Source organism: Schistocerca piceifrons, chromosome 8 (genome assembly GCF_021461385.2).
Source record: "Schistocerca piceifrons isolate TAMUIC-IGC-003096 chromosome 8, iqSchPice1.1, whole genome shotgun sequence".
Lineage (NCBI taxonomy): Eukaryota > Metazoa > Arthropoda > Insecta > Orthoptera > Acrididae > Schistocerca > Schistocerca piceifrons.
In genome coordinates this window covers 259,922,242-259,938,318 of record NC_060145.1, presented here as the reverse complement: position 1 = coordinate 259,938,318, position 16,077 = coordinate 259,922,242, and the positions used below count along the sequence as shown (strand labels likewise).

The following is a 16,077-nucleotide window of genomic DNA, read 5'->3' as shown; positions in this document are numbered from 1 at the left end:
CTGAATCTGGAGCGGAGCTCGTAGAGGTGCACGGCGTCAGCTAGAGGGCACTGTCGTTGGTGTCTGTCATAGTGCCAACTTAAGAACTTGCACCTACGCTGTAGCATTGTAGTTATCAATACCACATTTGCTGTTATATCATTTTTTCCTATACCACAAATTTTAAAATCAGCTGTGTATATGGATTGATTTTTCACTGTGTGGAAATTGTTACTGTTTTATTTTTTTAACCAAATTGTCTCATAATATTTTAAAATGGGTTTGAAAGTCCTCAGTGTTGGGTGGCTGAAGAAATCTTATCATCATCATCGTCATCATTATTGATTGATTGCCAAAATACTTTAAGTTCCTCATTGTCAGTTGTTTCAGTTACATTTTTCAAGCAATTAATGACATATGTTTTTTTTAATATCTTCATGGCATTGTTTAGTTTAACAGTGAAAAATATGAGAGCTTTTGTTAACAGTGTGAGTTGTAATTTATTTGCTGAACTGTTTGTATCGTATTGTAGCATTGTTTTATTACACTATCATTTTGTGAAGGAGTTTAAAATTATTTCAGGAGGGGATGATGTCGGAGGCTTTGGAGTTATCAAGCGACCCATTGAACCTAGCACACCTTTCAGAGAAGTTCAAGTTTTAGAGAAGCCTCAGCCTTCCAGCACAAGTTTCCAACAAGAACGTGACCTGCTGCGGCAAGAAAGACAGAAGAAACAGGTGTCACTGAAGAACTGTGATGATGATGGAGGGAGAGACGAGTGTTTCCCTGCCTCAGTGTCACCACAGTCAGTGCAAAGGTTGAACCCTGTCCTTCCCCAACCAGATCAAGTTACTTGCCATGAACAGCTTCTTTCTATGTCCACTCTGTATAGCCAGCTGCTCAACTCTGGACTACTTCCAAATGTCACTGCCGAGATGCACTTCATTACATCACTGCTTGTTGCAGAGGAGAGAACAGGTGAAGAAAAGTGTGTTGGTTACTTTGGCACTGTGCACAATTGTGTATTTTTTGCAGTGTCGGTACTTGATAAGTTGCGACTGGTTCTGGGACTTTTAGACTGCGCGACACTCCAGTTACTTGTTTCTAATAAAGCATTAGAACTATTTTCACCTGATCTTCATCAGCATTTGCAGAGGAAGTTACAGGAAAGAGACTTGGAGGAGAAACTGAAGACCCCAGAAAATCTGCAATCATCAGTTGGCAATGTCACTTATCGGCCAGATGAAGACAGCAGAGATAACTTTCCCACTGATCAGGCATTCTATGCCTTCCGGAAACAGCGTGATGCATTTTATGAAATGTGGCAGGTGTGGGAAGCTGAACACAACCAGCGTAACTGGTCATTCAGTGTAGCTCTTGGAGCTAGGATTCGATCACTTCTCGCATTGCACAGGGATCCATCAAATTATATTCATCTAGCACGTTTATTTCGTTCACAGTTGCTCACCACATGGCGAGTCCCAGAAACCGATGTAAGTATCTAATGTAAGAATATGAAAATGAAAATTATTTCCTACTGTTATGTACTTACAAGTATTGAATTTAGAAATATGGGGTGCTTGTATACGTGAACAAAAGCAGACAAACATTCTGTAATGTGAAAGTCCCAAGATTTGTTTTCAAGATTTGTTTTCAACTGTTTGGTAAGTCCTTGCAATTTGGTGTTTAGTCCATCACATATTCGTCAGCATCTGTACATGTTTATTTTAGCAAACCATAGTTGCCATCACAATGAACATATATTCATCAGCAGCAGGAATCAGTTGACAACCACAACTGGAAAAAGGTCTCTTCCAAACTTGCCATGCAATGCAATATTCAGCAGTGTTTTGCTGCATGTCTTTTTAATGTCATATAACCACTTTAAATTAGATCATCATGTCAGTTTTTTCTTGCCTGTCGAAATTCAGAAAAGATCTTCCTTGACCAATCGTCCATCTATTTGTAAAGCTAAATCACAGTTTGGAGATCAAAAAATTCCTCTAATGCTGCTCAAAAAAGTTCAGCTGATATGAAATCTCCTTGCCTTAATATACCTCCAATTCTGAATGTTCCACTATTCTGACAAAATTTTTAGAATCTGTAGAATTGAGAGTTTACTTCAATTTACTAATGTACTTTTGTATAAATATTGCTGCTCATTTTACTCACAGCTGTGCTCTTTAGTTCCTAATTGCTGAGAACATTTCTTGTGGGGCATATCGGTGGTCTCAAAACCTGTGCTCCCTGAGGGAATTATCCAAATGGAACAGAAATCAGTAGATGTGATGTACATTCACAGACAAAGAAATCATTACAGTTTTAGAAAAATTGGATGATTTATTCAAGGAAAGGAGCTTCACAAATTGAGAAGGTCAATAATGTGTTGGTCCACCTCTGGCCCTTATGCAAGGCGATTTGGCTTCATGGTGATTGATAGAGTTGTTGGATGTCCTATTGAGAGATATCATGCCAAATTCTGTCCAATTAGAGCATTAGATCATTAAAATCCTGATCTAGTTGGAGGGCCATACCCATGTGCTCCAAACATTCTCAATTGGGAAGAGATCCGTTGACTTTGCTGGCTAAGGTAGGGTTTGGCAAGCACAGAGACAAGCCATAAAAAGTTTTTGCCGTTTGCCAACGGATGTTATCTTGCTGAAATGTAAGCCCAGGAAGACAGTCACGGAGCGTAACAAAATGTGTAGGAAATTGTTGATGTACTGCTGTGCTGTAAGAGTGATGTGGATGACAACAAAAGGGAAATGGAACCCTCAGACCATAACTCCTGATTGTCAGGTCATATGGCAGGCAACGGTCAAGTTGATATCTGATTGCTGGCCGACATGACTTCAGACACGTCTTTGGCCTGAAATCTCATTGACTGGAGTAGAATTATCTCCAGTGATAAGTTCTGCTTGAAATTGAGCCCTGATGACCAGTGAAGATGCATCCGGAGACAGTGGTGGGAAACCAATCAGACTGTCACACACATTATGGCCTGAAAACCAGTAGTGATTGTCTGGGATGCTGGCTGTCATTGCTGCACCCTTACAGGACAGTGATATGGGGGGTGGAGGGGTAAAAAAAGTTTAAAAGCTATATATATATAAACTATCAGTTTAATAAGTCACAGCTGCAAAATACTAACACGAATTCTTTACAGACGAATGGAAAAACTAGTAGAAGCCGACCTCGGGGAAGATCAGTTTGGATTCCGTAGAAACACTGGAACACGTGAGGCAATACTGACCTTACGACTTATCTTAGAAGAAAGATTAAGGGAAGGCAAACCTACGTTTCTAGCATTTGTAGACTTAGAGAAAGCTTTTGACAATGTTGACTGGAATACTCTCTTTCAAATTCTAAAGGTGGCAGGGGTAAAATACAGGGAGCGAAAGGCTATTTACAATTTGTACAGAAACCAGATGGCAGTTATAAGAGTCGAGGGACATGAAAGGGAAGCAGTGGTTGGGAAGGGAGTAAGACAGGGTTGTAGCCTCTCCCCGATGTTGTTCAATCTGTATATTGAGCAAGCAGTAAAGCAAACAAAAGAAAAATTCAGAGTAGGTATTAAAATTCATGGAGAAGAAATAAAAACTTTGAGGTTCGCCGATGACATTGTAATTCTGTCAGAGACAGCAAAGGACTTGGAAGAGCAGTTGAATGGAATGGACAGTGTCTTGAAAGGAGGATATAAGATGAACATCAACAAAAGCAAAACAAGGATAATGGAATGTAGTCTAATTAAGTCGGGTGATGCTGAGGGAATTAGATTAGGAAATGAGGCACTTAAAGTAGTAAAGGAGTTTTGCTATTTGGGGAGCAAAATAACTGATGATGGTCGAAGTAGAGAGGATATAAAATGTAGGCTGACAATGGCAAGGAAAGCGTTTCTGAAGAAGAGAAATTTGTTAACATCCAGTATTGATTTAAGTGTCAGGAAGTCATTTCTGAAAGTATTCGTATGGAGTGCAGCCATGTATGGAAGTGAAACATGGATGATAAATAGTTTGGACAAGAAGAGAATAGAAGCTTTCGAAATGTGGTGCTACAGAAGAATGCTGAAGATTAGATGGGTAGATCACATAACTAATGAGGAAGTATTGAATAGGATTGGGGAGAAGAGAATTTTGTGGCACAACTTGACCAGAAGAAGGGATCGGTTGGTAGGACATGTTCTGAGGCATCAAGGGATCACCAATTTAGTATTGGAGGGCAGCGTGGAGGGTAAAAATCGTAGAGGGAGACCAAGAGATGAATACACTGAGCAGATTCAGAAGGATGTAGGTTGCAGTAGGTACTGGGAGATGAAAAAGCTTGCACAGGATAGAGTAGCATGGAGAGCTGCATCAAACCAGTCTCAGGACTGAAGACCACAACAACAACAACAACAACAACAACATATATTTTCAAATTGTTTACAAAAAAATACACTCCATTACAACTAATATGTTTGTCCCACTGGTGCCTTCATTGTTCAAAACACTTTTTGTAGTAATCTCTAGAAATGGCTGACAGTTTCTCCCTCATTTTTTTCTAGGCTTCTTCAGTGTTGTTAAATCAGTGTCCTTTCATGCCCCTTTTCATTGTGGAAATGAGAAAAAATCACACACAGCCAGGTCACGTGAGTAAGGTGCTTGGGGCAGCAGAACCATGCCATTTTTAGCCATTAACTGTCTTAAGAGCGATGGCTGTGCGTGCAGGTGTGTTGTCGTGGTGGAAGAACCAGTCTCCCATCTGCCACAGATCGTGTCTTTTTGCAAACACTGTTGCAAAATCATCTTAAAATTTCCAAATAATAGGTTTGATTGACAGTCTGACGTGGGGGAACAACTCTGAATGAACTACACCCTTGGCATCAAAAAAGAAAATCAGCATTGTTTTTATGTTGCTTTGTTTCTGGGTCTTAACCACTGCACCATTACTCATCACCTTTGACAGAAAATCTGGATCAGTTTGGAGCTGTTCTTCAAAGTGCGGCATGTTTCAACTCAATGCTTCTTTTGATTGTCAATCAGAACCCAACAAACAAACATGGTAGCAAGCCTTTCCGTTCCCAAACCTTTCATTAAAATTGCCTGAACTAAGCTCCAACATAAACCACTAATCTCTGGCAGTTGATCAACTGGCTTTTGGTAGTCTGTGAGCACAAGCTCTCGAATTTTTTCAGTATTTTCGTTGATTCAGGCAGTTGATGGATGTCCAGGACAATGTTTGTCATCAATTGACATGTCGCCACTTTTAATCGAGCAGACTACTCCTACAGTTGAGTTTTTCCCTTAGCTTCATCTTGGTAAGCTGCTTTCAATACTAAAACCGTTTCAGAAGTATTTTTACCAAGTAAAAAACAAAATTTCACAGCTGCATGTTGTTGACTTAAACTTGCCATTATAAAAAATGAAACAAGAACAAAACAGTGCAAGCAAAAACAATCACTGCAGATGAACAGAACAACCTAGATCGACAACACAGGCAGCACGGAACTGCCACTGAGTTGCACTGTAAACGCTTTGTGGCAGAAATGCATATGATATAAACACTGCCCACAGTAACGTTATTCTGTTGTTGTTGTTGTTGTTGTTGTTGTTGTTCCCCCTTGTATGGTGATGATATTCTGTGTCCCATTATGTTACCTGTCATGGCAAGCCATCCTGGACTTACATTTCAGCAAGATAATGCCCATCCACCAATGGAAAGAGATTCTACTGCTTGTCTTTGTGCTTGGCAAATCCAACTTTGGCCAGCAAGATCGCTGGATCTCTCCTAGTTTGAGAATGTTTGGAGGATTATGGGCAGGGCCCTTCAACCAGCTTAGGATTTTAATGAACTAACAGGCGAATTGGGAAACATTTGGCATGATATCCCTCAGGAGGACATCCAACAACTATGTCAATGTGAAGCCAAATAACTGCTTACATAAGGGCAGAAGTGGACCAACGCGTTATTGAGTTGCTCTATTTGGGAAGCTCTTTCTCTTGAATAAATCATCCAACTTTTCTGAAATTTTAATCATTTGTGTGTCTGTACATGTATGTTACAGCTACTGATTTGTGTTCCTTTCAGATAATTCCTTATAGTGTATTTTAAAATTAAATTAGTTACAGGGTTGACCACAATAAAATACTTATTGACAATGGTAACCAGTTTCAGTCAAAATGTGATGATCTTCAGACCGTATACACTGAAATTTAAGTATAGAATGGGTCTGGAAGAAAGTCTGATAATAATAATAATAAAATATAAAATACATAATATGTAATAATGTTAAATGAAGAAATTATACCCATGATGGCAATGGTGAATGGAGCATGATACCTCATGGATCCACGAACAACTGCTGAAATGAGCAAACGAGCTGTTGCTTGAGTAAACGTACTGCTTTACATCAGTAATAGCCAGTCAGGCATATAAGAAGCAAAACTGTTATTACAATAAGGCATAGCCAGAACAGTTATAGAGAAGTTAATAACAAATAAAGAAATAACTACATTACATTATACAAAATATCAACTATAAAAAGCATTTTGTCAGTGTAAGATAAAAATATATGTAAGAGATACAGCCAATGATAATTGGCTGTGAGAATGTAGATTACCATTTGTGAGGATTTGTAGAAACCTTGTAGATTGCATGCTAGCAAAGATAGAGCTTGAGTGAAGGTGATGGTCCCCATGGAAACAGTGTGGAAGTATCGATATACACTATCCAATGGAAGACTATTTCAAAGATATGACAGCAACTGGATGTAAAGCATATTTTTGCCTACACTACGATCTTCAAGCAGTCTGCAATATGTGACACACACGTCTACATGCCTACCTGCCTGCATGCCAGTACACTTTCATATCCATGGGAACCTTTGCCACTCAATCTCTGTGTTTGGTGGCATACGATCTACAAGCTCTTTACAAATCCTCACTGATGGCAATCTATGTTCTCATAGCCGATTATCATTGATTGTGTCTTTTGTAGATATTTTTATCACATATTGACAAAATGCATTTTATACTCACTATTTTATATAATGTAATGTATTTATTTATTCATGTTTTTTTAACTTTTGGATAACTATTCTGTGTACATGATATTACAATAACTGTTTAACTTCCTGTATGCCTGATTGACTATTACAGACATAATGTGGTTCATGGCATGTGGACTGTGATGCACTCAAGCAACAACTCTGTTGCTCCCTCCAGCAGTTGACATATGTGCTTTGTTCATTGTCACCGCCTGCCATCGTGGGTATAATTTCTTTGTTTAACATGTTTTATGCATTCTGTATTTTATATTTTATTGTTATTATCAGACTTCCCTCTAAATCCATTTTATACTTATATTTCAGTGTATGTGATCTGAAGATGGTCATATTTTGACTGAAACCAGCTACCATTGCCAATAAATATTTTATTGCAGTGAACACTGTTCGTAATTTAATTTTAAAATCTTAGAAATGAGGAATGACATTTTCATTGGCCAACTGCAGCTGATTCGTGATTGACTGTCTTGGTTTTCCAACAACTGCATGCCACAGAGAAACTGCCAATAGTGTAAGTGCTATTTAACCAGCAACTGATATTCATTGCTTCATTCTAAAATTTTATTTGTGACTTACAAATGCTCCATTTTTCTATACCTACTTCTAAATCTAGCTTTTTCTTTGCTTGATCAAAATAAAGTGTCTTTTCTTTTACTGTGTAGTTGTTTATTATTTTTATGAATATGTTATACATTATAGAAAGATGGCTGATAGCTGTATAGTTTTTCATGTATCATCTGTCTTTCCTGTAAAGTGCAATAATTACAGCGTTGTTCCTATTTTGGGGAATTTTCACGTGTCACAGTACTCAAACAGATTTCCCGTACCTTATCCTTACACAACCTCAAGAACCAGCTCCTACAGAGCATCTCCCTCATCAGCCAATATCATCCCATACTTGAGCAACTGAACCATGTCCTTTAATAGGGCTTCAATTATATATCATTATGCCTGGAAGTGAGGGATACCCTACTCATGATCCTTTTCACCCCTAAAGTCATATTGTGCTGCCCATCCAGCCTACCCAACACCCTAATCCATCCCTAAGCTACTCCCATCCCTCATCACAAGGGTCATATCGCTGTGGAAGACCCAGGCACAAGACCTATCCAAGTCATTCTCCCACCACTCCTGTTCTAGTCCTGTCGCAGGCTGACCCTGTCCCACCAGAGACAGGGCTGAATGTGGATGCAGTCATGTCATATACCACCTTTGCTGCAGTGTCTACACAGTGATTTTATGTAGGGATGTCAATATGAGCACCAACCAATCATCCAGCTGAATGAATGACCAATGCCAAACTGCTGCCAAGAGCAGTGTTGATCATACAGTAATGGGACACTCTGCTGAGTTCAACATACTCGAGTTCAATGGCTGCTTCACGAACACATGCTATCCTGTACCGTAGCACCAGCTTTCCTGAACTACATAAATGGGAGTTGTCCTTGCACTACATCCTTCATTTCTGCAATCCTCCTGGCCTCAGTCTCCACTAACACACTGCACCCACACCCTCTGCCCAACAGTTTGCCACTTCCCTTCCTCTGTCCTGTCACCCCCTCCCAGTCCACTCCTCCGTTCTACATCATTGTGCGCTGCATGAGCTCACCAGCTCTGGTGCCCGTGTGTTGCATTCCTATCCCATATACCTGCTACCTATCCCTCCCACTTACCTGCTGCCTCCCTTTGTGCCATCAGCCATCTTTCTCCAACCCCACCTTGTGCCTCCTGCTTCCTTTCATCCTCTACCCACCCCATCCTACATTACCCCTCGCCACAATGTAATTGTGGAATTGCATTCCCAGCATTGTGTGTTCAGCCTGCAGTAGAAGTGTGTCTGTGTGTGTGTGTCAATGTAATTATTTTCATTAGAACTATGTTTCTCATTCTTCTTTTGAACTATACAACCATCTAAAGAGATCTTGGAATACTTGTACAAATCTTTCTTTGTTTTTAGTTTCCATCTTAATTGATTAAGTAAGTTCCTGTTTTGTTTTCTTCATATTCTTTGGCATTGTATCTTATTACATCTTCCCAAAGAAAATAATTTTGTTTAATTCAGTGTATCCTTCCATTTTCATATTATTGTTTGCTCCAGTCTCTAACTTTCACTTTAATAGATGTCATGTATGATTTTAGATTTTCTTTTCTTTTGAGTTCTTTGTACCTGCAACATATTTTGTTGTTTGCAGAAGTATCTTTGTTAAATAATGTCCTCTTTTATCTGTGTCTGCATTGCTTTGTTTTCTAATAGGTCAAACTTTTTGCACAATTTTTTCAAGAAATTCTCATTATCTGCATTTCTTTATTATTTGGTAAAATGTAATCAGTATTATTTTCAGTTGCACTATGCCCTCCTGCTTTATCTGTGAGAATATGTTAACAAATAACTTATTCTTTATGGCAGATGCTACCAACATAATGCTCTGGTCATTTCAGATATTATGTCTTCCACATATGAATCAATACAAATTTAACACAGTACCATTGTAGAAGCTTGGCTAAAGAAAAAAATGTGATGTAGGGATGTTCCAAGCAACACAAGTCTGTAACACAAGTTCCTATACGAGTGTTGCCAACAGATGAATGAAGAACAGTCCAAGAGAAAACAAGTTCATAACAATGACCTGATAGTAGGTGTAGCGAGATGGTATTGCTGATTTTCATGTAAACACCATACTAGTTGTGAGCTAGAGATAGCCACCATGTTTGCAGTCCAAGGCCAAAGGTATTGCCCACAAGACATGATGAGAGTGGCCCTTTGGCAGTACCTGAATTCTCAGACTGTTAGCATGTGCAAATATCCACAAGATAGCAAAGTTTTGAACATGGCTGCTTGGTTCAGTGACCGTTTATAAATTAAAATTGAAACAAATGAGCCCTCAGTCATGATTTTTTAGTCTTATTAATCAGGTTTCAACAGTTCTAAGAGTGCCTTCATCAGAATTTAGACATTTAAAGTGGTCTGTAACATAATTACAAATCTAAGGGGGAAAAAAATTATATAAAAAAGTGTAAGTACTGACTAACAATACAAGACAGAGACAGTACTTACATGTCACATATAAAATAACTAACAGGCTAGAAGGGCTTTAGTCACAAAATATTTAAAAGGAATGTGTGAAGGCGAACCTCTAAGGGCTGCTCACACCTGTACTTTAAATGTCTAAATGCTGGTGAAGGCACTCTTAGAAGTGTTGAAACCTGGTTATAAGACTAGAAAATTGTGACCGAGGGCTCATTTGTTTCAATTTTAATCCTCACAATCCTTGTTGCTGTCTTTAACTGGATTTTGCAGTGGTAGAACCTGGATTGTCAGTGAGGAGAAGAACCTGTGGAGGTCCCTGCCAGATGATTCTGCATAAGGTGCCAGCAGAGGGAATGCTGCTGGCCATTGCAAATACCCTGTAGCAACCATCAAGGGCACTTTAGACGTTGACAGGAAATGAGCTGAGACTAACGGCTGTGTCACCGTCACAGTCCAAAACTGGTGTAATGGGTCTCCATGGTCCCAAGACAGCAGCAGGGAAGATGGCTTTGGTAGACAGTGGTGTTGATCACAGTGTGGCAATATAGTTTACGGGTCACCTGTGCTCCTGAATTGGTGATGCACAGAAGCTTCCTCTGATATACCAGCATCAGCAGGTTCCAATGGCACACCAGGGCTTCACATTGATTGAAAGAGAACATCTAAGGTCTTTCATGAGTAGTTATCTTGCCCAGAGTTCATCTGTACCTGGGTCCAGTTGTGTGCACCTGGCCTGGAGCCCCATTCAGAAAAACGTCTTCTTGGGGGTATGTGCACAGGAGGTCTAGCAAACGGCATTGGGAGCAGCTGTGTGAAACCCCAGTCGAGCTGTGTGGGTCATCTGTATGTAGCCATGAAGTTTGAGGCTTTGTCCTTTTTTGTCATCTGTAAACCCTTCTTCATCTCAGCTTCTGAATCTGATGCATGGTGAAATGGTATAGTTGTTAGTTGTTAAATACCATTCCTGAAGTAGATAGAAGCAAATTGGTTTATGTGACTAGGGGGGCTGTATCTAAAATAATGGTAATAGTGGCATCTCTAATGGCAAAAATGATTGCAGAGTTTTGGTGGTTGCTGTTGTAGTATGGAGTGTGTTATGAAAAACTGAATGAGGCATCTGGTACCAAGACCCATTTGGAGCCCAAGGAGGAGACATTAAAACAGTGTTGGCCTCTCTGATGGCCTTTGTGGACTTGACCTCAGAGAATAATGGTACTGACTGGATCTGTGCTCAGCTTATGCCCATCTAGACCATCTTCACAGTTTCTGCATTGATGCCCAGCTAGCAAGTGTAATATCAGCCCAAGTTCTTCACCTGCACCATGTCCTGTTGGGACCAATGAAGCTGTTGCAACACCTGCCGGCAGAGGGCCCAGGGGGTGACCTCTCAGTGTGTTGAGGTTATTTCACTGTAGGAGAAGATTGGCATCTATGGGAAAATGCTCCAACCACCTCTGTAGGATGTAATAGCACTGAATCCATAATAGTGACAACCATACTTTCAAATGCTTCCTGAGAGTCAAGGTCAGCATCTCCATTGGAGTGTTCTGTCCTGGCATGATACTGATAGAGTATTGGAAAATGCTAAGGTAGAGTGCTCAGATTAGCAATTGTTCCACTTAAATCAAACATCTCTGTTTTAAGAAAAGCTAGTTTACATACATCTCAATGTTTTTGTGACATCATGTCTCCTGAATTGTCTCGTACAATGGTATAATTTTTCAGGGACATTCAGTGGTGTATGTGAGTAATGTCTGCAAAATGTGTTGTAAATAGAATTTAGTGAAGAAATAATAAATTAAAACATAATACCCGATGCTGAAATTTTATAGCATGAACAGAAGAAATGTAATAAGCAACATTTTTTTCTTTTTTCCTTTGTGGGAGGTGTCAGTGAGAAAGAGTTTCCAAAAGGTATAATTATGTGTAAATCTTGTTGGAAGTTGCCGAGTGCTCTCATTCTCAAATACTGAATCCATATGTTGTAGTTGTTATTTTTGTCATTATCTTTAGTCCGACGGCCGGTTTGATGCTGTTCTCCATGCTGCTCTATCCTGTGCAAGCCTCTTCCTCTTTGAATAATTACTGGAGCCTACATTCTTTTCAATGTGCCTACTGTGTACATCTCCTGGTCTCCCTCTACAATTTTAAACCTCCCCCCTCCATCCCCTCCCTTGTGTGTGTGTGTGTGTGCGCGCGCGCGCGCGCGCGCGCACACACACACACACACACACACACACACACACACACACACACACACACACACACACTCTCTCTTCTCACTAATACTAAGTTTGTGATCCCTTGATGTCTCAGAATGTGCCATATCAACTGATCCCTTCTTTTAGTCAAATCGTGCCACACATTTCTCACCAAATCTGTTCAGTACCTCCTCAATAATTACATGATCTACCCATCTGATCTTCAGCATACATCTGTAGCACCGCATTTCAAAAGCTTCTATTTGCTGCTTGCCTTATCTGTTGATCGTTCATGCTTCACTTGCATACATGGCTACAGTCCAGCCAAATACCCCAGAAAAGACTTCCTAACACTTTAAGCTAAGTATGAATTTAATAAATTTTTCTTCTTCAGAAATGCTTTTCTTGCCATTACCAGTTTATATTTTATACTCCATGTACAGGACTGTTTTGAACTGAATTATTATGTTCTTCTTGAAGTATGAGGGTATGTCTTTTGTCTCATATACCTTGCATACTAGGAAGAATAGGCTTTTTTCTTAGCTAGTTCTTGCAGATATGTTAATAATTAAGAGGGACTGTCATCCATCCCAGTTGCTTGGTTTCAGTGCTCTGTCTATTGCTTCTTGCAATCTCATATCTTCCATCTTTTTTCACCTACTTCCCTTTTCATAATATTGTCTTCAGGTTCATTTCCTTTGTATTCCGTATATTCCATTCAGCCTTCACTTACTTGCTTAACATTGGCTTGCTGTCAAAACCCTTGATTCTCATATAGATGGTTTCTCGTTTGTCTTTCTGGTATACAGATTTCTTTCATTTCTGTTAAACAGAATGTTTGCAATGATTAAATTGATCTCTGTTCAAAATCCTACCAACCATTTTTCCTTGTTTTCCTTTCCTTCACCTATTACCACACCCCACAGCTCCCATCACAATTTCAGTACTAGCTCCATTAATGATCTGGAATAATTTCTCTGTATCTCGTCATACATTTCTGTAATCTCTTATCATATATAGAGAGCTACAAAATTACTTTAAGATTAACAGCTAGTTGGGAGGGGGGGGGGGGGGGGGGAGCTGCAGGCAACCCACACGGGAGGCACGGACCGCATTTGGCAATCCCACGATACCTCTAGCCATAACAACGACCCAAAGTGGCCAGGCCTTCTCCCCACCACCACAACACTTACCGCTTACGCTGTGTTTGAGTTTCAGGCAGCTTGATATCCTGTGTGATCATTGCTCCCTGTGATTTGGTTTTTTGTCATTTTCATTGTTTCATGAGTTTTTATTTTATTTTATTTGTTGTTACTGTTATTCATTGTGTAGTACTGAACAATGTCAGAAAGAAGTGTGTTGAAAGTTACAAGTGGAAAATTTCCATGTCATTCTTGTGACCCGAGGATTGCCATATGAGGTCAACTGAAAGAAATGGTTTATACATTATGTGCTTACTGTGAGAATGAAAAACTTAATGGTGGCCCACTGTCTGCATGAACAATTTTAATCAATAGAACTGCTGCAGCTCTCAACTAAACAGAAACACTGTTGTGAAGATTGTCAAGGAAATGTTTGAGAATGAAAGAAAGCTGGAATAACATTGAAGCTTGAAACTCGTAGGGAAATAATATGTTGTGTGGGTAAGCAGATTACCAGTATGGATTCATTTGCTGATAATTTAATTCTCGTCATGGTTATGATCATTATCGCCGAAAGAAAAATTCAGCAAAGTTATTGGTCACCTTTAAGGAACCAGGTCTTTTTCAAGGCAGTCATATACCGTTTTTCAATTTCATTGAATGACAACATTGCCTCCTACAGTGATACTTCAACCATATGTCATAATGATGACTGTGATGTTAGTGAAATTTTCTGTTGTACACTGAAGAGCCAAAGAAACTGGTAAGTGTAGGGCTCCTGCGAGCACGCAGAAGTGTCGCAGTACAATGTGGCATGGACTCGACTAATGTCTGAAGAAGTGTTGGAGCAAATTGACACCAAGAATCCTGCAGAGCTGTCCATACATCCGTAAGAGTACAAGGGGTGGAGACCTCTTCTGAACAGCATGTTGCAAGGGCATCCCAGATATGCTCAATAATGTTCATGTCTGGGGAGTTTTGGTGGACAGAAGAAGTATTTAAACTCAGAATAGTGTTCCTGGAGCCACTCTGTAGCAATTGTAGATGTGTGGGGTGTCATATTATCCTGCTGGAATTGTCCAAGTCTGTCGGAATGCACAATAGACATGAATGTATGCAGGTGATCAGGCAGGATGTTTACGTGTCAATTGTCAGAGTCATATCTAGACATGTCAGGGGTCCCTTATCACTCCAGCTGCACACGCCACTACAGAGCCTCCACCAGCTTTAATAGTCCTCTGCCGACATGTGGGATCCACAGATTCATGAGGTTGTCTCCATACCCATACACTCAGTCTGCTCGATACAATTTAAAAAGAGACTTGTTCAGCAGGACAACATGTTTCCAGTCATCAACAGTCCAATGTCAGTGCTGATGGGTCTAGGCAGGGTGTAAAGCTTTGTGTCGTATAGTCATCAAGGGTATACAAGTGGGCCTTTGGCTCTAAAAGCACATATTGATGATGTTTTGTTGAATGGTTCACATGCTGACACTTGTTCATGACCCAGCATTGAAATCTGCAGCAATTTGCAGAAGGGTTGCACTCCAGTTATGTGGAACAATTCTCTATAGTCATTGTTGGTCCTGTTCTTGCAGGAGCTTTTTCCAGCCACATTGTTGTTGGAAATTTGATGTTTCACCGGATTCCTGATATTCATGGTACACTCGTGAAAGGATCATATGGGAAAATCCCCACTTCATCGCTACCTTGGAGATGCTGTGTCCCATCACTCATGCACCGACTATAACACAATGTTCAAACTCACTTAAATCTTTATAACCTCCCATTGTAGCAGCAGTAACCAATCTAATAACTGCGCCAGACACTTTTTGTCTTATACAGGCATTGCCAACTGCAGCGCCGCATTCTGCCTGTTTACATATCTCTGTATTTGAATAAGCATGCCTACATCGGTTTCTTTGGCACTTCGGTGTAGCATGCATACTTATGTATACTAATTTATACTATCATGCTGGATATGGATTTGTGTCTGTCCTGGTCTTTATAATGTGTTCACTGTACTGTTCATAGTGACTCAACAGCATCTATTTTTATTATTATTATTATTATTAATAATAATTATCGGGCCTACGCCAGCATTACGCCTATTTGATTTTGTGTTAATAACCATGTACTCATATGACCAGGGGTCTTGTTTTTCCTACTACTGTACCCGACTAATTCCCATTGTATTCTAACTTCAATCTGTCCATTTCTCTTTTTAATTTCTGTAACCTATCTATCTTATTAAAGTCTCTCAACATTCCACACTATGACCCATAGAACACCAGATTCATTTTTCCTGAAAACTATGTTCTCTCAGGTAATCCCCGCTCAGAGATCCGATTGTGGGACTATTTTATACAATGAGATGATCCCATCATCATTAAACCATACAGCGGAGCTACATGTCTTCAAGAAATGTAATGACTGTTGTTTCCCTATGCTTTCAGCCATTCACAGTACCAACGTAGCACACCATATATTAGTCTAGACCTGTTTATACGTGGGCTGTTTTTTTTTTTTTTTCCCCCCCCAACCTCCGATAGGCTATAAATTAGACAAGTTCATAGAAAACCATTATTTTATTACCAAAAGTTTGTACACTTATGATTACCTTTCAACTTAATCAGTGAAAAGATTGAGACACTTTTTGTACCTGTGGACAAGCTTTGCAATACTG

General features: G+C 39.7%; 1 protein-coding gene across 1 annotated transcript in view; it reads left to right on the top strand.

The window, feature by feature from the left end:
• The window catches only part of LOC124711142 (codanin-1), a 167,461-nt gene that overhangs the window by 40,420 nt on the left and 110,964 nt on the right, over positions 1-16,077 (top strand). Inside the window, exon 4 of the mRNA XM_047241037.1 lies at positions 562-1,472. Coding sequence (XP_047096993.1) covers positions 562-1,472 — 911 coding nt within the window. The remainder of the gene's footprint in view (positions 1-561; positions 1,473-16,077) is intronic.